The sequence below is a fragment of the Solanum verrucosum genome, unplaced genomic scaffold, assembly GCF_900185275.1.
Source record: "Solanum verrucosum unplaced genomic scaffold, falcon-dt-bn FXZP01000280.1, whole genome shotgun sequence".
NCBI lineage: Eukaryota > Viridiplantae > Streptophyta > Magnoliopsida > Solanales > Solanaceae > Solanum > Solanum verrucosum.
The window spans coordinates 3,496,405-3,517,851 of NW_026019982.1; the positions used below are offsets into that span (position 1 = coordinate 3,496,405).

At 35.2% G+C, this 21,447-nt stretch overlaps 2 protein-coding genes across 9 annotated transcripts; one reads left to right on the top strand and one right to left on the bottom strand.

The window, feature by feature from the left end:
* Positions 1–252: 252 nt before the first annotated feature.
* Positions 253–9,120, bottom strand: LOC125817427 (protein SAWADEE HOMEODOMAIN HOMOLOG 2). 4 transcript variants are annotated; one of them, XM_049496959.1, is made up of 10 exons: positions 8,927–9,120; positions 5,546–5,631; positions 5,410–5,455; positions 5,093–5,300; positions 4,914–4,964; positions 3,303–3,384; positions 3,134–3,185; positions 2,493–2,636; positions 2,295–2,414; positions 253–1,502 (listed from the first exon to the last, which is right to left on the bottom strand). In XM_049496959.1, the coding sequence occupies exons 1-10, from the start codon at positions 8,978–8,980 to the stop codon at positions 492–494; spliced, it is 1,854 nt and encodes a 617-aa protein (XP_049352916.1). In that variant the 5' UTR covers positions 8,981–9,120; the 3' UTR covers positions 253–491. The 4 variants fall into 4 exon arrangements, with proteins under 4 accessions (XP_049352916.1, XP_049352919.1, XP_049352917.1 ...); XM_049496962.1 differs by having other exon boundaries at positions 3,303–3,378; positions 4,914–4,958; positions 8,927–9,119; XM_049496960.1 differs by having other exon boundaries at positions 4,914–4,958; positions 8,927–9,119.
* Positions 9,121–12,511: 3,391 nt separating this feature from the next.
* On the top strand, positions 12,512–20,725 carry LOC125817346 (probable E3 ubiquitin-protein ligase ZFP1). 5 transcript variants are annotated; one of them, XM_049496875.1, is made up of 7 exons: positions 12,515–12,672; positions 14,544–14,616; positions 16,635–17,435; positions 18,474–18,862; positions 18,977–19,075; positions 19,516–19,683; positions 20,294–20,725. In XM_049496875.1, exons 3-7 carry the CDS (start codon positions 16,679–16,681, stop codon positions 20,438–20,440), a joined length of 1,560 nt encoding a protein of 519 aa, XP_049352832.1. In that variant the 5' UTR covers positions 12,515–12,672; positions 14,544–14,616; positions 16,635–16,678; the 3' UTR covers positions 20,441–20,725. The 5 variants fall into 5 exon arrangements, with proteins under 5 accessions (XP_049352830.1, XP_049352832.1, XP_049352831.1 ...); XM_049496874.1 differs by having other exon boundaries at positions 14,544–14,595; XM_049496873.1 differs by lacking the exon at positions 14,544–14,616 and having other exon boundaries at positions 12,512–12,672.
* The last annotated feature ends 722 nt before the right edge of the window (positions 20,726–21,447 follow it).

Genomic DNA, 21,447 nt, shown 5'->3' on the forward strand with positions numbered 1-21,447 from the left:
TCTCCTCGCCTTCTAAAAGACATCATCTTCCCCAGCCCCACCACTCTTACCTCTACTCTCAACTCCCAAAGTATTTGTCTAAATTACCTACGAAATATTTTCCTTCGTACTGAAAACACCCCAAGTCCCTCCCCCCCCCCCCCCCAAATCAATCTCCTCCATTAAAATATAAAATAAAATCAGCAGCTGTAGCATCGACACAAGTAAAATTCATGTTGTACAATTAGAATAACATCTGATGACGAGACAAGATAAGAATTAAGAGTTTCAAGTTAAAGGTGAAGATCTAAATATTCAACAAGACTATCACTGAACTATCGGAGCCACTAGTAAAGTCCTTGTGCTTTTAACAGCACAAGGGAAGGAGGAATGCGCGAGAATAAGTTTCTACCCGGCTCCTCCAACCCTGGGCTTCTCTTTCCCTAGGAATCCTAACTTGGTAACATTGGCTACACTTGTAATGTTTATAACTTTTGGCGATAAGGATTTGCTTATACATGTGCATTGTCCTGATCAGTGGATGCTGCGGGGGCTCCAGCATCAACATGCTCCTCGGCCTTGGGCTGCTCCTCTGATGCTTCTTCGACTGGAGTTGATGTTGAATCAGCTGGAGGCTTAAGAGTTGTTTCAGCAGGAGGCTCCTCTGATTCTTCGGCTGGCTTTGATGTTGTATCAGCCAGAGGTTCAGGAGTTGTTTCAGCAGGAGGCTCAAGAGTTGTTTCCTCTGCGGAAGTTGTTTCAGCAGGAGGCTCCTTTGGTGCTTCATCTGGGTTTGATGTTGAAGAAGCAGGAGGCTCCTTTGGTACTTCATCTGGGTTTGATGTTGAAGAAGCTGGAGGTTCAGGTGTTGTTTCAGCAGGAGGCTGCTCTGGTGCTTCATCTGGTTTCGATGTTGATGCAGCTGGAGGTTTAAGAGTTGTTTCAGCAGGTGGCTCCTCTGTTTGTTCAGCTGGCTTCGATGTAGAAGCAGACAGAGGCTTAGGAGTTGTTTCAGCAGGTAGCTCCTCTGTTGCTTCAGCTGGCTTCAATGTAGAATCAGCCAAAGGCTTAGGAGTTGTTTCAGCAGGAGGCAGTTCTGGTGCTTCTGCTGGTGCTTTGTTTGTTATTTCTGCCAGAGGCATCTCTCTTTTTTCTTCCTGAGGCGCCTCAGCTGTTTCAGCTACCGGCTTCTCCGCCATTTCTTCCATAAGCTTGGGTGTTGTTTCCGCCAAAGTATTTCCTGTTAGAGAATCAGTACTAGGTTTTTGCAGCATAGGAACCACATTGGGTTCTGGCTTGATGGTGTACTCCGGTGCAGGCTGCTTTTGTGTTGGTTCAGCTAGTTTCATCCTTGATTCGGTTTGGGCTTTCTGTGGTGTATCAGCTGGAGGGTAGACCTTCATAGTATTGCCTGTTGCAGGGTCATTACCTATTTTCTGCTGCTTCACAGATTCAGCATTTAGTTGCTGCAACCTATAATCAGTTTCAGGCCGACGACAAACCTTCCGCAGAGGAACAATTTCCTAGATAGGAAAAGACAAGTAGATTAAACTAACTGAAGACTGATGTGATGTGTATACTTGACAATAAAAATGTTCAGTGTTCTAAGAAACACCATGGATGAAAACCAGATGTTTCAAACATAAATGACCAACATCGAAAGGTAGAGATGGTGCAACCCACTGCGCAGTACAAGTTGGTGAACTTACATGTGAGCAAGCATCAAGATTGTCAACCTAAAAGTTTTGAAGTCCCTTTATAAGTTCAAACTAATGGGGTCCTCTAGGTAGAAGAGGAGGATCCGAATATTGCTGCCTCTTAGAAGGCTCAGATATATTCTAAAATAACCAAGAATGGATAACAATGAAAAAAGTTTCAGCTAGCTGTTGGTACCATTAAGTTTGAATGCTACCTGAATACACATGGCCGCAGTAGAATATAGTTCGCCTCCAAAATCATTAGGCTAAAAGCAGGGGAAATGCTAAATTTTCGTAAAAACTTCTAACATTTTTACATCACATAAAAAGATAATAACCAGTCAGTAAACAGCAGTTACCAAATTTACAAGGAACAGCCTTTTTTTTAACGAGTAATCTGACTATTTGTGCTTATTCGCAGCTAAAATTGTTTGTTCCTTGTAAACAATTGTTTCTTTGTTTGTTATAAGATGAGGACAATTTCATGTAAACAACAACAGACCCAGTGTAACCCCACAAGTGGGGTCTGGGGAAACACGAAAGTCAGAAATTTGAAATACACTCGTGAAAATTGAGATGAAAGCAGAAAATTAGAAGGAAAAAGGATATAATGAATACCTCAGACTGATCATGGTCGTAACGAACCAGAAACCGACAACGGCAACCTCTCACATCATGTCTGCGTCTTTGAGCATCTAGGACATGTGCATCATAGTACAGAGCCTGCTCTTTCCCTTCCTGAAAATTGTTAGAGCCTTAGCTAAATGATGACAATTTGGTATGTTTAGCTTTAACATTACCCATAATAAAATGCACCTGGAAGCAAAGAATCAGATCGCCAGGGAGAACTGCCACACATTCCGATGATTCACACGGCAGAGATCGCTGTCTTACATGCATACGTACATTTACCCATTCATCCTCCTCTGCTCCAAACCCCGCAAACCGAACCAAGACTTCCTGAAAACAGAAGTTTATCACCATTAAGAATGAAAAAAAAAAGAAAAAGAGATGAGGTAAAACAGACTGGACAAAGAAGATATGCACATGATAAATGAAACAACTTCATGGAGGTAGACTCTGGTTTTTGGAGCATATTCCTGGCTAAAACATAGTTTGTAGTATGAACCCTCAACATCAGATGAAAAGGTCATGTATGTTACAGCGGGCTGGAAAAGGAAACTAGAAAAGAGCCAATCATGGATTTCCTGATTTCTGAAATAATAAGAGGGCTAATATTGCCTTAACAATCAATGAACTAGAAGAGAGCCAATTATGTGCTTCCTGATTTCTGAAAAAATAAGAGGCTAATCTTGCCTTAACAATCAATGGCAAACTCCACGGGTAAAAAGAGAGAGCAAGAAGATGATTCTACACATCAATAGAAATTTAACTACCAAGCAGGCTAACAAATAATTTCTTTCATGAAACCTTAGTTATGTAACTCTGAGAATTACCGGATCACCATTCTCCACAGATCTATGTGACAGGAAGCTTGATACGTCATACCTAAGAAAGGATAATATCATAAATTTATAATTACTAGCTATCGAGATAAAAAGAAGGTGGAGATTAAGCAAATGATAAAGCCAGGCATAAATGGATTGAACGACTTAAAAGACGAACCATGCACCATCTCTTGCAGATTTAGCTTCGAACTCCATTTGAGTGTTATCTGAAGCACTCCTGCCCACACTTTGCACTGCCACTAAAAAAAGTAGAATACTTGAAAGAAATATATTTAAAAGGATAAGTTCTTTTTAAGAGAGAAACACAAAATGAGCAAAAGGAACCTACAAATTTTGCAGTATATAATTGATTACAGTACTTGAAATTTAGCCATATTTCTTGTTCACCATTTAATCAGCAAGGGTAGTGATTCAGCCACCATTTTCTATAATACCATTCCTTACTCGTCCTGAAACAGCCAAATCTAATCACCCATCTTCTGAAGATCAAAACCAGTGAACTCTATGTTTCCAAGCACCAATCTGCTCGTCTAAAACCTCACATTGGCAGATCTAGCTATTTATTCTAATTTATTATCACCATTTTTGGAAATCTGAAACTTATTACAGAGAGAAAACTCAGCTAGCTAACAGTATTACGGCGGCTCACAGGTATCCTCCTCCAATTATTTCATTGTAAGTTGACATGAATTTACTGTAATAAAACCCAACTCAGGATCACTGCCACGTCATCATTTTCAACAGTTACAATAATTCTGCAGATGTACAGAACTCCAAATCTGAAAGCACCATTTTCTCAGATAGCGGAAATTAATTCAAGATAAGGTGGATACCAAGAATCTCATGAAGTAGCTTATGCACTGGAATGCCTACACCATTCTTTTAGCACATTACACTATCAAAAGTATCAAAAAAGATATTACTAGCATTGAATACTTCTACACCCTCCAGCTCTAGTTAAGACTGATGAAATGAGCACACTTCCACATTTGAGAAGGCCACAGAACAGGATAACCAGACACAAAGACACATTTGCTCAAAAAGTTCAGATATTTATCACATGACAAAGTATAGATTAGTGGAACAATGTGATCTTCCTTTTTTTGTGATAAGGTAATATTTTATTAGTGTTTTGGGGTAGGAAACCCCGTATGCAAGTAGTATTACCAAAAAGGTAATCTTTTTGGTTTGCAATGGCCTATGCCTCACACTGTCAGGGAAGTCTTTGTCTGCTGGAGCTCTTGGAAAGTTGGGAAGGCCATCAGAAGAACCTGGTCTGTGGTCCCTGCTTGTATTTTGTGGTGCTTATGGTTGGGAAGGAACCAAAGATGTTTTAATCGTATTTCAACTGCCAGTTCCAATATCAAGGCCAAATGCCTGATTACTCTCTTTAGTTGGATTAATCTTACCCCTGTATATAACCCAGACTCTTTTCTGGATTTTGTCAACTCTTTAGTTTTATGATAGGTTTTTGGATCTTGTCGGCTGTATAGTCTTATGATAGGTTTTTTGTATCTTTGTATGAGCTCATATTTCCTTGACTTTTGCAACTATGCATCTTCTTGATGCTTTTGTGAATAATAAACCACTTACTTTAACAAAAACTAGAGAACCTACATAACAGTAGAATGAGGTAATATGCAACTACAATAAATGATAAATCGTGATAGAAAGACATAAGTTGGAAGTTGGAACCCATCAGAAAGGATCACCAAGAAGACTCTTTGCAAAAACAATAAACCATAAGAATATTGATTAAGGATTGTACCTGATGGAGCAGGCAGAGGTTGAGGTACCTGGGGCATTGTTCTCACTGTAGCTAACAGAAGTAGGATAAGTTAAGGAAGAATAGTGAAAACCAAATATCTAAGACACTTGCTAATCATAAATGAAGCATAAGAGAATCTGTGACTGTTTTGAAACATGGTAGGAAATTTCAAATTCTACCTTGAGGAGCAGGTATGGGTTGAGGGGCTTGGGGCATAATCCTTCCTGCAGCTGGATCACTGTGAGGCATAGGTGAGGCACTCAATTTCGCAGGAGCCTTTACTACAGCTGGATCACTTTGAGGCACTGGATGGGTAATATATCTACCAGGACTCTTAGCTGTTTTTGCTCTAATAGCATATCGTCTATTCTGGAACCAATTCCAAACCTATGACAATATTTACATAATATTAGGTACAAGATAAATAGCCATAGTTATGGAAGCATTTTCGTTTGATCATCAGAAATTACGGTGCACAAAATGAAAAGCCTCTTACTTGTTTCATTTGAACCACAAATTTTCCAGATCTCTCCGATGAAGAACTACATTGAAGTAGGAACATTACCATCCAAACTTCATGAGCATATAAATCAAAGGAGTAACTTTAAATATTTAGCACATTAACAACCTACCTAAACTTCTCAGCAAGATCTACAAGAACTTCACGAGCCGGCATTGTAATATTATGAGCTTGCAATATAGCTTCCATCTCAGCTACCTGCAACATTTGACAAATTTACTAAGGTTTTCAACTAGATCCTATATCTTGCTGCGAAAGTTATCAGTTACAACCACTGTGGACAGTACAATTGAGCTGTAAGGTCCACATGTTTGAAACGCTTGAATACAATCATTGAAAAAGGGAAGGATGTATGACAAGTAGGAAAGCTTCTATGGCATATATTTTTCTCCAAGGGTTACTTTAAAACTATCAAACTCATGAAATGACAGAAAACATTTCATGTTGACAAGTGACATCAAAGGGTGCCTATCATGGAAGGCAACTGAAATAGCAAAGGAATAAGCATTATATGACAGGATAACAATAACTCGTGTAAAAAAGATAGGTATAGCAACTAGGGACCCGCAATTTTATTTGTAGACAACTCCATATTCCATATACTTACTGGAAGATTACCTTCATTTCTCCAGTATAAATATTTGATCAGGGAACATCTGACTAAGACTTCTTTTGTAAGTACAATGTCGTCTATCATGGTCATAATGTTATTTCACATCTAAATCTAGTGCTTCTGTTGTAGGGAGGATGTGATACTAAGAAATCATGAAAACTTTTGGAAAAACCAAATAATTGTAGGAGTTGATATTCTCAAAATTTATTTCAGAGATAGTTCTCACTGAGAAGGAAGATAAGATAAAGTACAGGTCAAGTCAAGCTTCAAGCAATAAGGAAGCTGTACTGTAATTTGGAGAACTGGACATTCTGAAGTAGAATTAGGTAGGTTGGTTTTTTTCAATTCGGTTGCTCCCTCCAGCTGTTATCTTTTGTTTATGAGAAGATTCTTTGGAATTTGATGAACAAAACCTACTCACAGTTGCTAGTAATAATGGATCTATTATAAACTACCTATGCATTGGCATTTATATGTTCATTTATATAGTTATCACTTATCAGAGCTGAAATGAACAAAGCTTACTCATAATTGCTAGTAATAATGGAGCTTAGTTTAATTTGATCGCCCTGCAGCACCTTACTATCTTTGCTTTAGTTGAGAAACAAGAGAGAACATCAAAAGCCAAGGGTGAGGGAGACACCTTTCCTAACACCTAATCAACATGAATTGTCAGACTCCAACTTAACCCCCTTCCTAGTGCACCCCTATCTTCCACCACATTTTCTACATGTTTTCATGATTTGACTGCAAAAATTTCAAAAGAAAACCCTAGATCCTTAGATTGAACGATGCGCGTGCTAGAATTTAAGTTAACGGCTTAATTTCTCCTCTCTTCAGTAATCGAGGGGTGCTAAAGAATGACAAAAGTCCCACATTGGTAGTTAATGAGATGGGTGGACTCCTTACAAGGCTTGGGCAATCCTCCTCCCTTTGAGCTAGCTTTTTGGGGTGTGAGTTAGGCCTAAGACCTAATTTAACATGCTATCAGAGCAGGCAAAGGTCCTGGTATCGAATCTCACTGCCACCCATATCAAAAAGAATTTTCACATGCTTGGCCCATGAAAAAGAATCAGGCCTGCACGTGAGGGGCATGTTGAGAATATAATTAACTAATAAAAGTGTGCTCTCTCTAATAGCTTAAGCTTTTAGATGCGATGGTCACACACTTCAATAGATCTATGTCAGAGATGGCACTCTTTTTCTCTTGACTCCCTACAAAGCCTTAAAGCAACATCGTATGACCCCACACAGAAGAACCCCTATCCTTATACTCCATTACTAAAATAATTTGCATTCCAAATTCCTTTCAATTTACTGGTTCTTCGAAAACTAAAATTAACGAATGAGGGAAATTGGAGAAAAAGAAAGCAAAAGAGGATAAAAGAACAAGAGCGGAGCCCCTAGACAAGCACCACTATCAACTTCCATGCCCTCTTTTCAAGGATGTCTCACACACACTGACCTAGGGAAAGGTAGAAAGAACATTGGCAGTGGCATATGTGGGTGGTACTACAAGGCTTGCAACATATAGAGGCATCGTTAGAATAATATTTCATACTGATTTATCTATTTACTGGGTTAACTAACTTATGTTTCCTAGTTTTCTAATAAAGAGATATCTTGTCCTCATTAACGTACTCCTTATCTTTTTCCACAGAGATAAATTTTATATTCTTCTAACCAGAAAGATCATAGTGTGCTAGTGGTCAATTGCTCATATCTATGATTCTCAGCTCGGGCTATAAAACTACCTATAGTTGGAAGACTTTTTAAACCCCCCCTCAAGGACTCATACTTCAGGAAAAAAAAAACAAAAAATAACTCCAACAAAAGCATGTATTTTCTTAATTGTACTGCATGTTACCAGTTTAAAAAAAATGTATTTTCTTAATTGTACTGCACAAGGGCTAAGAATGTAACAAAATACAGTCTAATAAGACATAAAAGAAAAATATTAATGTGAGAATCCCAACTCTCTGCAACTACAAATTGCATAATGAAAGACAGTAAAGGTAAACACCAAATGGGCAGAAAGAACAATCACGAGCAAGAATATATAACTGAATTGCATCTAAAACACAAAAGCAGTAGCAATTAATGTGGGAATCCCAAGTCTCAGCAACTACAAAATGCATGATGAAGACAATAAAGGTAAACACAAATCAAGCAAAAGAACAATCACGAGCAAGAATATATAAATGAAATGCATATAAAATACAAAATCAGTGATAATTAGTGTGAGAATCTCAAGTATCAGCAACTACAAAATGCATAATGAAAGAAAGTAAAAGGTAAATACTCAACAAGCAAAAGAACAATTACTAGCAAGAATATATAATTAAACTGCATATAAAACACAAAAGCAGAACAATCACGGGGAGAGTCAGCTTGTGTCAGGGCTCCAGCGAAAAATTATACTAATTATATATAGTTAAAGTTATCTTTTATGTATAGATAGTAGATGTCGAATTCCCTTCCGCTAATTCATATGTCCACTTCTTCAAATTTTGAACCCCTTAATGAAAATCCAGACTCCGCCCCTAGTGAGTCAAACAATTTATGTGAGAATCCCAAATCTCAACCAGGGGCGGAGCCAGGTATGGACGAGGGGTTCCTCCCAATTCCTTCTGCAAAGAATTATATTGTTTATACATGTTTAAAATTACTATGTTTCAACCTCCTTCAACTTATTTGTGTGTTTATTTCTTCACATTTATGAACTCCTCAGTGAAAATTCTAGCTCAAAATGCATAATGAAAGTAAAGGTAAATACAATCACGATACGAAATAAACTGAATACAAATCACAAAATCATTAATAATTATCCAATTGAAGACCACGAAACATGTATAGAGAGAAAAAAAAAGTTGAATTAACCTCTGCAGGGTTGAAACGGAATGAAGGACCTCCATTACTCGGCGGCCTTCCCATCTGTTGACAGCGTTGATGTAATACTCAGCAATACAAAATTCAGGTAGCAACTGAGCTTACCGCCGGCAGGCGGAGGACGACGGAGACAGCGACCGGTAGAATTTGCGAAGAGGATCAAACGGCCGTGAGAGGGAAAAGAGAGAGCATAAAATCTGGATTAAACTCTATTAAGTATTTTCTTTCTTTTATTGTTTTTTTTTTCTTTTTCTCTTGATAAAATATATATATTTTTTTATTATTATTTTCCCTTTTTAGAATTAATATATTGTAATTACTCTCTATTAAATCATTCCCTATAAGGCTATAATAATATTATGGTCAAATCTTTTTTTAAATTAATTTTTCGTTATATGTTATATTTTTTACTATATATTCTTTACAATAGTATTTTATTATAGCAGCAATTGAAATGGTATAAAGTGGCTGGTAATTAATTATCCTCTATTTATATATAAAAAAAATTAGTATTAAATCAAAAATATATATTATATATCAAAAAAAAGTTAATTTTTTAATCATGTTTGGATTGGCTTATTCAGAGTATTATTAAGCTAAAATAATCTTTACACATTTTTGAGCGTTTGAGTAGATTTAAAAAAAATGTTTATATTTATTTGGTTTTAAGCTAAAATGATAAAATAACTCAAAAAATATCATACATTGAAATTTCTAAGTTATGACTTGTTATTTATAAGTTAAAAATTAAAAGACAATCCAAACAGACTTTTAGTCTTAAATATCACTAAGAATAAAGTAAAAATATGAAATTAAAACTATAGCATAGAAAGGTAGTAACTTTTTTTTTTAGATAAATTTAAACGTATTAAAATATGTAAATTAGAATAGATGAAACATATTTATCACGGAATCAAATTTTATGATTAAAGGTGAAAATTTTTGTATTCGTTCATAACAAATCCTTAAGCAAGCTTTTTAATTACGAACTATGTCAAACTCATAACACTTAATCCAATAACTTTAGAAATTCTGATATGATTTTCACTTCAGACAATTTCATTTGCATGGCTAAATCTTCAATAAGCAAAATTATATTTTCTATTCCAACAATTTCAGTGATTTCCAGTTCACAAGTCAAAAGAATTATTTATTCTTTTTGCAAATTTTCTATTTATATATAATGGATTGTTTGACAACACATTTAACAAGTTTCAATAGGAACAACTTACTATATTAGCTATGAAGTCATCTTTGTTAGGAAAATCTTTATCTTTTAATATGAAATATTTTCGCGTAAATTTAAATTTAACCATATCAAATAAAACAAACCAAAAAAAAAAAAAAAAAGAAGAAGAAAAAACTAACTACATTATCTTCATTGGTTTGGTGGCTCCTATTTGAATGTGAGATAATTTTGTTATTGGAATTGTCACTTTAAATGGCTAATCTAACCTCCTTCCTAATCTCCATATTTGATACCTTTTCATTAAAAAAAGCAAAAACTAATGCTCGATATATAGAAAATGCGATACATAAAATATTCTATGTTATCAAATTTTAGAAAAGAATTGTATTTGAAGGAGTATAATTTAGACAATTTATATTAATACAAGTATTAATAATTATTACTACGACCCGAACTCGTGATTCATAAAGCATACTGAGACAATTTTACTTAAGTGCGAGATATATATAAACACAAAAAAAAGACATAAAATAAGGTCATTTTTGAAATTACAACTCACGAAAATTATTTAAGAAGCAATAGAAACTATCTAGAACATATTTTCTTACCTTAATTTATGTTCTATAGTTGAACGATCGAAAATAACATAAATTCATTTATTTTATTACTACAATTATTTTTTAGTATACTTTGTCAAACTTGAACGAATCATTCACGTGCAAATTAATTGATTAATTTTAAAAATTAAAAAAATAAGTATAATGAATTGTTTATCTAATAATTGATGAGTTTTTATTATTTTAATTCTCATTGCACCGTCAATTGCATGAGTTTTTTTAAAATTAAGCAAAAGCATTGCTTTAAGATACCTTTATATATTTAATTGAGACTGTTTATCGTTTTATTGTTGTCGTTTTGCTTTCAACTTGTTTACTTAATTTTAGAAAATAAAAAGGGGATAATAGTCAATGTGATCGCGAGTTTAAATCTTAATTTTTTAAATTTTAAATAGAGAATTTTTAAGAAATGTTTAATTTTATTTTGATAATTTTAGATTGTGGTGCTTTATAATTAAAAGCGAGAAAGCTCTCTATCTTAATCAACTTCTTTTTGAATCAAGGTGAGGTGTGACCTTGAAAAATATCGATTTTGATTTTCAGTTATTAATAAAGTTTGATTCTAGCCTTGTGATACATGACTCAACATATTTATTTTTTAATTAATTAAAAAAATATGTTTGGATTTCTTAATATGTTAAATTTGGATTATTTTTATAAATATATTATCTTTAAATATGGAGTAATTAACCGTATATACTAAATGATGAAACGGTTAGTAATTTTGAAAATGTGTGAATATTTCTAAGGAAAAAGATTAAAAATGAAGATTTTAAGTAATGAATTTATCAAAAATTAAATAATCTTAGTCAAATATCACAAATTTAAATGTTCCAACAATGTAGGAATCAAAATTGCTATTGACTAAAGAAAAGACAATAGATTCATATAATAAATTTACTCAAATATCATACAAACAATGACGAATATAGTATTATTGTTACAAATTCAACGTAATTTAATATTTTTAACATATAACATAGATATAAATATGTAATATCAATTAAATAATTGTACTTTTAAGTATTTTTTCATTTTTAATAGTATGGTGATTTTTGTTCTAAAAACTTAAAATTTTGAACATAGAGGCTTAGGATGTCTTTTGGAGCACATATTTATCATAACAATAAAATTTATTTCGTCTTATTTATTAAAAAAAAAGAGGCACTCATATTAAAGATAAATGAGAATTCGACTTTTTTGCGTTGATATGCTTAATGCAAAAGAAATTTCTTAATTAAATTTTTTTTAAAAATTTGTTGAGTTATAACAAAGACAATTCATACCTTCAAAATTTTAGATATCTTGTTAGCCAACAAATAAAAAATCAAATACTATGATCTAATTCTTATTGGCACTAAAAATGTACTAATTACTAAACTTCACATTATCAAGTTAAAATTTAATATAAAAAATAATTTCCTTTCAGTTGACCTAGATGAATACGACTACCACATCTATCTCCTTTTTTCATATAATAGAGTAATCAAATCAATCCGATTAGCTCATTCAATCTTATATCTTATTAACCGACAAATTAAAAATCGTCAATATAATTTTGATCGCACCAATACCAAAAGTGTAATAAGTAAAAACTCTACCTTTATCTTATTGGGGTTGCTACACTTCCAATAACTAAATTAATACCCATCACTACTATTAATGGAATAATATTTTTTTACTTATATTAGTGTATTTATTTAAATTCAAGAATTTATTCTTGAATAAAAAGTTTTATTATAATTTATTTTTGGTAAGAGTAAATATTAATAGCAAGTTTTTTTCTCATCACACAAGAGGGTATTTCAAGAAACACCATTGGTGAAACTCCGTTGAAATCTCCGCTCCTTTTATCTACTTTTTTTTTCTTACTTTACTCTCTTCAATTTGCAGAAAATTCTCTCTTCATCGCATTATCAATCTTCACTCTGGTTAGCCCCTTTTTCTCTTTCGTTTTTTTCTCGAAAGAGGAAGCATTCAGTAAAAAGTTACAATTTTTATGTGTTTTTTGGCAAAAAAATGCATGTTTTAGGCTTACAGATGAATCAATTTTTGTGGGGTTTGCTTGGATTATGGTTTGATTGTGATTTTTAGAGCTAAATCAAATTTGGGGTTTTCTATTTTGACCTTGTTACTCTTTTTATGTTTTTTTTTTTGGTTTTGTTGATATCACTGTACAAAAAATGCATGCATTTGGGTTCCAGTTGGAGAAATTGTTGTGGGGTTTGCTTGGATTTTGGTTTGATTGTGATTTTTGTAGCTAAGTCAAATTTGGGGGTTTCCATTTTGACCTTTTAAGACTTCGTTTATACATAGGCAGAGATTAATTACAGTAAATATTTGTGGTTAGAGCCAACACTCTGTAAAGGAAACAAATTTGGATAGTAAAAATGTGCGGTTTTGATTTGCCTATATGTTACCTATATTTTTAATTAATGGCTATGCTACTTGGACTCTTCAAACATTCAGCCACACCTGTGTGTCGGATTCTTCAAAAATGCACTACTTTTGGAGGATTCGACAAGCACCTAGTGGCGTTTTTGAAGAGTCCGAGCAACATAGACTAATGGCATGTTTGTGTTTACCACTTGCATGTTACTTCTATTGAATAATGCTGATAGGTGTGTGTGTGTATAATCTGGTTACTTTTCCTGGGTTCAGCAGGGATAAAATAAAATTAAAATGGAGTCACTTTAGAAACAATTATTCACAAAGGCAGAAACTTTATTCACATGGTAAAAATAATTTCTCATAATTTATGTATCTATGGCTGTCACTTTTAAGAAAGGTTAAGAATTTATTGTTTAAAGCATTTGTGTGGTTTGTGGGTAGAGTTATTTTGGAATTTGTGAAGCAAGGTTTGATTTGGTAAATTTGCTGTCTTGAATTATCTCTTGCTAAGGACCCAAAAGGTGTGGCCTAGTGGTCAATGACGTGAGTTGAGAACCATGAAGTATCAATTTCAAATCCTCGCGGAGACAAAAAACACTAGGTGATTTCTTCCCATTTGTTCTAGCCTTGCTTTGGTGGATAGAGTTATCTGGTCGCTGGTACATGTTGCTGGTGGGAGGGGTGACAAGTATCTAGTAGAATTAGTCGAGGTGCGCTAAAGCTGACCCGGACACCACAATTATAAAAAAAAAGTTCCTTGAGTTACTTGTACTATTAGGTTCAGAGGTCTTATTATATATGATGAAAGCATGAAGCATTTGATGCTATATGGTTGAAGCCTGAAGGTGTTTCCTGTTGAACTGTACACCAATATGGCTGATGGCCTATTTCATAACGAATCGGGAGTGTCATTTTTTTTTTTGATGACCGACAAAACCATTGTTTCTGATTGGGAACTTCGAGGTTAATTCTGACCCTTTACCCTTATCCGCTTAAATATGGACTCAGTGCAACAACAAGGCTTCAAACACGTGATGTTGACATATGGCACATCCCCTGCTAAACTACCTTTTCCATTGAACCTAGATGTATTGATATTTCAATTTTAGTTTCTCTTAATGTTGTGGATTCTTGTATCAATATCATAGTTTTTATCATATCCTCAGACAGGATTTTTAGCTTCAGAACTCTCTGGATTTTGAACAAAAAATTGACCTTTTCTCTTTCATTTCATTAACTTAAATAGTTCGATTTGTCCGCTTCTTCCGTGCATAGAAATGCGACTTCTCATTCCTGTTAAATGTTTGATGATTGGGTTTTATATAGTTTCCAACATATCAAAGAAATCAAAAAGAATAAAAAGGTATTATCTGGATGCATTTATTTCTCTGTTCTTTATTTTTATAAACAGATCAACACATGTTTCGAGGAGAGACCATATCTGAATATATCATACAGAATGGGTAGTCACTCTTTTCATTTTGGTAATTCTTTCCTAGTCAATGCATTGGTTACTGATAAGTCTCATATCTACCTAAGGATAGGAGTAATTGCTATTATCTACACTGACAATTTATTGCACATTTGATGCATTAGTTTTCTGTTGGATGTAAGTTTGTATACGAAGGTGATTTTAGTTTCTAAATGAGCACTTATATTCATTGATTATGTAATACTTTCAATCAACTGAACCCAGACCAAATTTGATTGTTGAGGGGACTCAATCTTTATAATTGTGGTTGAATTTTACTATTCCAAATATGTAAGATGTTATTTATAAATGTAGAATCTTCAATTGCTATTTTTATCGTACTCCTATTTTGGTAGATAGGAGTAACTGATGATATCCTTTGACTGCATGCTTCAAATGGGCCATCGAGTCAGTGAATATAAAAGAGTGATTGTGATTGAGAATCGCCCAAGACTTCATTATATTGAAGCCAAACAACTTTTCCTGATACAAATAACTCTGGCTTGTTTAATGCACCCAAGGGTGTGGCCTAGTGGTCAATGAAGTGGGTTGAGAATCATGAGGTTTCAAGTTCAAATCGCAGTTGAGACAAAAACATTAGGTAAATTTCTTTCCATCTGTCCTAGCCTTGGTGTACAGAGTTTCCTCCCACAACAATAGGTGCCAGATAACTCTGTCCACTAAGGCTAGAAGAAATGAGAAGAAATCACCTAGTGTTTTTTCTAGGTTGGGATTCGAACACGAGTCCTCAGGGTGCTCAACCCACTTCATTTACCACTAGGCCACACCCTTGGTTGTTGGTCTCTAATGCTTTACTATTATTATAGATTCGATTTTGTTAATGAACCAGAACGCGTCTTGACCAAAATCTAGCTTCTCTCCGCTCCATTTTGCACGCCTTTTGGATATTTACTTTCCTATACTAAAATGTTCAAAATCTGATCAGGTTCATGATGTACACCACTTACCTCCATCATTCATGCCCTACCCCTACAGTCACCCTTGAAACAATTGGGTCTGGCATCATGAAAATATACCCTTCATGAGTAGTGATCCTGTAAATAGTATTTTTTGAGGTACATGTGAGTAAGAGTAGCTTACCATCTATCCATGCACCTACTTCATTTTATTTAAATATAGCAGTTGAGACAAAACATTAGGTAAATTTCTTTCCATCTGTCCTAGCCTTGGTGTACAGAGTTTCCTCCCACAACAATAGTTACCAGATAACTCTGTCCACTAAGGCTAGAAGAAATGAGAAGAAATCACCTAGTGTTTTTTCTAGGTTGGGATTCGAACACGAGTCCTCAGGGTGCTCAACCCACTTCATTTACCACTAGGCCACACCCTTGGTTGTTGGTCTCTAATGCTTTACTATTATTATAGATTCGATTTTGTTAATGAACCAGAATGCGTCTCGATTAAACTCTAGCTTCTCTCCACTCCATTTTGCACGCCTTTTGGATATTTACTTTCCTATACTAAAATGTTCAAAATCTGATCAGGTTCATGATGTACACCACTTACCTCCATCATTCATGCCCTACCCCTACAGTCACCCTTGAAAAAATTGGGTCTGGCATCATGAAAATATTACCCTTCATGAGTAGTGATCCTGGAAATAGTATTTTTTGAGGTACATGTGAGTAAGAGTAGCTTATCATCTATACATGCACCTACTTCATTTCATTTAAATCTTATATTTATTTCTGCATGGATTGGTATGCTTTTGCCAAACAAAACTGCTCTGTATTAAGAAGCAAGTCATCCAGGGTTGCTATATGTAAGTGTGATGATTTGTGAGATAAGATCAGGTTTTTGACTCAAAGTTCATGAGTACGAAAATTCAACATACGTTTTAGGTTGTATTGAACTGTGCTTATTGCCTTATTGAGATGAACATAGATATTTTTTTAATAAGTATCCAAAATTGTGTCCAGTGTCCTCTATGAAATCAAGTTGTGCAATCTCTTACCAATAGATTTACGAGAAAGTAATATGTATAATGACGCCTGATTCTTCTCCAAGCAGGCAGTCTCCACTAAATTTAACTCGATAACATTGCACAAAGGAGTATGTCGTATAGTAATCAAATAACTGATTCAGAAGCGGAACAAAGAAGCCAAGATGTTCAACCGGAGCCTTATGCTTTCTACAGGAGCTTAGCAACCTTTCAGCAGCCTAATGTCCATGCAATATTACCTGCTCCTGGAAATGCTGGTAATTTCTACTTGCACCATCCACAGTACCATCAAGAAGGTGCATTAGTTTATGGAAAGTTGCAGTATGATGGGGTTCAATATCAGCATCCTGCCACCAATCTTGACCCAGCCAGTGCTTCATCGTCAAATCACTATAACCATTACATGGCTGCTCCATCCGCTCCTAGAGATTTCCCCATTCCAGTAAACCATGGGCAGCATGAGCAGCTTCCATTTGCAAGCACTCAAGGCAACCTTGGAGTTAATGAAGGCAGTTATGGAAGGAACAATCCTTATGTAGATGGTGTTGGAGGCTCGTTTAAGAGAAAGAATGCTGAAGGGATCCCTGTGAACTTTCAGTATCAACATGCTTTGGCAGGCTCCAGCTTTCCTCTTGCCTCAATGAGTGCTGCGTCTTTTGTACCACCTGAATACAGAGGGAATGGCTCATTATCATTCACCGAGGATGGAGGACCGAGAGGTATGAACAATCATCAGCCTCAAGGGAACTATGTCGGCCAAGCCTGTGAATTTCCTGGCAATTTTTGGTCAGGCTTGCAGTTCAACAGCAGTGCTAGGGAGAGTGAAACATGGGCCTGGAATCATAGTTCTCGTCTACCTTATCTACCTGGTACACTCTACTCATTTTTTATTTGACTTCTAGGGATCTATTATAACCTATATCGCTTCGTTGCTAAGGGATCCAGAGATGAGTTTCTGTTTCTTTCCTTAATGATAAATTCTTGCTTCTTGACTATCCATTTTATTTTATTTATTTGCCTAATTTGCAGAAAACTTGTTTCATAGGATAGAAGAGTTTCCTTGCATCTTCAATCACAAGACATTGTCAACATTCCTCCTCTAGAAGCTAACCCAAATTTATCCAAAAATGAGAGATATTGATGCGCAAGTTCAGTTATAGAGGGCTGGGCGACTGTTAATATTAGGGCTCAAAGTTTGGAGAGATTGTTCCTAATTTTTAAACAGTAAAAGCCTTGTTTTCTTACAAGGAGAAGACAAGGAACACCCCACCCCCACGGCCCACCCTCCAGCTTTCTCCTGAATTTATACAACTTCTGGGGAATTTTGTCACACTTCTCCTTTTTCAGTCATGAATAGATTCCCTATTTTTGTTCCTTTTGCCCAGTAAAGGAAAAAAAAAGAAGCAAAAAGTTGCTCAGCTAAAAACAGAGAATACTTCCTATTCTTCTCTTCATTTAATGTTCATCAAAGTCAGTGCTCTTTTAAGTTTTGTTCTAATATGTGTTACTGCTGTGTCACCTAGTTGAAAGGTGCATATTTGAGCTTTCCTTCTGCAATCGTATATGTTAAAAGGATGTACTTACGGGAAACAAATCTTATTCTTTCCTTCTCCATCCCCACGTTCTCTTCCAAAGCTCATCTCATATTTATTCTACGTGCTAAAGGTTAACTTTGTTTAGCGTGGAATTATTATAAAAGATTCGTGTAGCTATTCAACGAGTTTGGGATTGATGTAGAGTTGATTTAATTGATTTAAAAGTTAACATTGAGAAATGATTGCATCTCTCTCCTATACTTTATACGTCTTTCCTTAAATCTTCAAGGGAAACTTTAGGTCTTTGTAGCGCCACATGTTAACTTCCTAAACTGATTGCATGTCTCTTCTGCTTTTTTCCCATTACTTTAGGTGATACTCAAGGCTGTGAAGATGGTGGAAACATCAGTGTGCGAGGTTATCAAGTAACAAACGGGAATGGAGGTTTGACTAGTTTTGTATATCCATCCATTCCTCAAGGGCACCCAAACATTCGTCATCTACCACCACATATTCAAGGAGTGAGACCCCAATTTATCACTCTCCCTCCACAAATGACTGCTTCTTCACACAGACACCTACCAAGTAGCTCGTTTGACAGCACTATCAATCCATTTACCCTTGTAGAGGCAGGGTCTAGATATATTAGACCATTCCCACCGACTGCCTTTAGATTGTACAGACCTCAGCGAGGGGAATTCATGCTTGGAACAAATACTAGACTTCACAACCTACCTAACATGAGAGTTCTTCCGGAGGATGTAAATATGCTTCTGTTTTACCAGAACTTCTTTTCACATTTATGGTCTAATTTAATGCAGTAAAAGTTATGGAATCAAGATAACGGTTTATCCTTATTTGGTGGTTGTACGTAGGGTGTGGCAATGCTGGATATTCCTGGCTATCATGAAGTGCGTGATTCTGTTGATCAGCACAGGGAGATGCGCATGGACGTAGATCACATGTCTTATGAGGTAGGAAGATAGAAGGTTCCTCAGTTGTATGTACCGGTTTGTATTTATCATGATGGTTAACGAGTATATGCTACTTCTCCATTTTCCTTTTTTCGTAAGTTATAAACTCCCTCCATTTCAATTTGTTTGTCTTACTTTCCTTTTTTAGTCTGTTTCAAAAAGAATACCCCTTACCTTTTTTGGCAACTCCTTAATTTCAACTTTCCACATGACATGTTTAAGAGCGCAAGATTAAAGTACATTTCGGTATTTCTACGTATCTTTTAGTTTAAGACGACAATATTCAAAAGTTTTCTTTATTTTCTTAAACTCCGTGCCAAGTCAAAATACAGGCAAACAAATTGAAACGGAGGGAATACTACTTTATTAATGTTCAGGTAGCAACTTATTGTTGTAACTTCTGGAAACTAATTTTGTTCCTCTTTAAAATCCTACTCCAGGAGCTTCTTGCATTGGGAGAGCAGATTGGCACTGCAAAAACTGGGTTATCGGAGGAGGTTATTGTTGGCCATTTGAAAACAAGATCATTTTCATCTGTAGAAATTCCTTGCAATTTTGGAAGTGCTGCATGTTTAGATCACAAGACTGATTTTTGTGTCATATGCCAGGTATTTACCTCTATGCTGACTTACGGTTGACATGGGAAATATTTGAATACATTTTTCCAGAGGTGTCATTAATTACTCCACTTGTGACTTGATTCCAGGAACTTTTGATGATTCCTGTAGCTTATTGAGTAAAATTTAGTTTTTCAAATTCATTGAGCACACCACTGGTATTTATGTTGCCATTGCCTTCCTAAAAATAAGGGAGCCTTGACGTAGCTCGTAAAGTTACTGCCATATGGTCTCATTTGAACCGTGGAAACAGCCTCTTGCAGAAATGTAGGGTAAGGTTGCGTATAATAGACACTTGAGGTCCTGCCCTTCCCGGGATTCCCTGCATAGAGGGAGCTTAGTGCACTTGGCTGCCCTTTTTATTGCCTTACTAAATCTTTGCAAGGCTTCCATACTTTAGAAGTTGGATAAATTTACTATTTCTGGCCTATGTCTATTTCTTCAAAGGTGAGCGTCGTACTTGTTTACCGTGTTTGTGTCGTGATATGGTGTTAGTTCACAAGCTTCGCTATTCATCCAAGTTGCATTCTTTTTGTTACTCCTTTCCCCCCACCAAAAAGTAATTATCTCTGATGGCCTGAGTTTATATACTTTGTTTCAGTCTGATTACAAGGACCAAGAGAATGTGGGGACTCTCGATTGTGGGCATGAATATCATGCAGAGTGCGTAACAAATTGGTTGATTCTGAAGAACAATTGTCCCATATGCAAGTCCACAGCATTGTGCGCAGAGGGAAAGGATTCCTGAAAACAGGCGATACATGATCGCCTGAATGAATTAAAGAGCAAACTTTCTGGATCTGTTGCTAAATATTTATTCTCCGATGAGTAGGAAACGTTACTGAAACTGTACAAATGTACTGTATTTTTGTATATATATTCGGCATGATATGACTGACTGTCAACATGTCCAAAAACAACTTGTTGGCCTTATCTATGCCATGTGAAGTTGTACAGAAACTTGTAGTTTTTTTTGGTCTGTCTCCTGTAGTTGTACTTACTACAGACCTCTTAATGGGCATTTTATCCCCTTCAGACAATTACTCTTTGGTTATTTTGTTGATGTGTTCTTATGTAATGGTTTTTCTTGTTACTGCTGATGCAAAAGGTTGCCTTTGAAGTTTATTTTGGTATAGTTTTTCAGAAAAAACACTAGGTGATTTCTTTTTACGTCCCCCAACCTTGGTGAATTGAGTTATTCAATACTTGTATGGTGGATTGAGTTATTCAGTACTTGTGTTGGTGGGAGGTTGTACGTACCTTGTGAAAAGAGGTGCATGCAAATTGTCCCATGTTGCTTGGGTCTTTTTGCATACTTGTTGGATCCTCCAAATATGTATAGTTTTTGGAGCATTTGGCTCACACTCGATATTATTTTTGGAAAGTTCAAGCAATATAGACTTCAATTATAGAAAGAAAATAGTGTTCCTACCATTTTGGTCTCATTTTTGGAGTAACATATATTTGTTTATTTGTGGAGCGAATTGTTCTGCACTAAATAATTATCAAAAAAGGAAAAAAGGTTATGTGAAGGTAGAAATGGAATAAAAAATTGGAGTTTATGTATTCAGAACTTGTTATTGAAATCATAATTCATTTAAATTGTTGTGTTCATAACTAAAAAAGTACATTTGGACATACAATATTAACACGTCTATTTATTAACTAATTTATTTTTCTATTCCTCCATTTTGGTTTTTATTTTTATTTTCGTATATAATTAATAATAGTTATCAAATCAATTCTAATCACGAT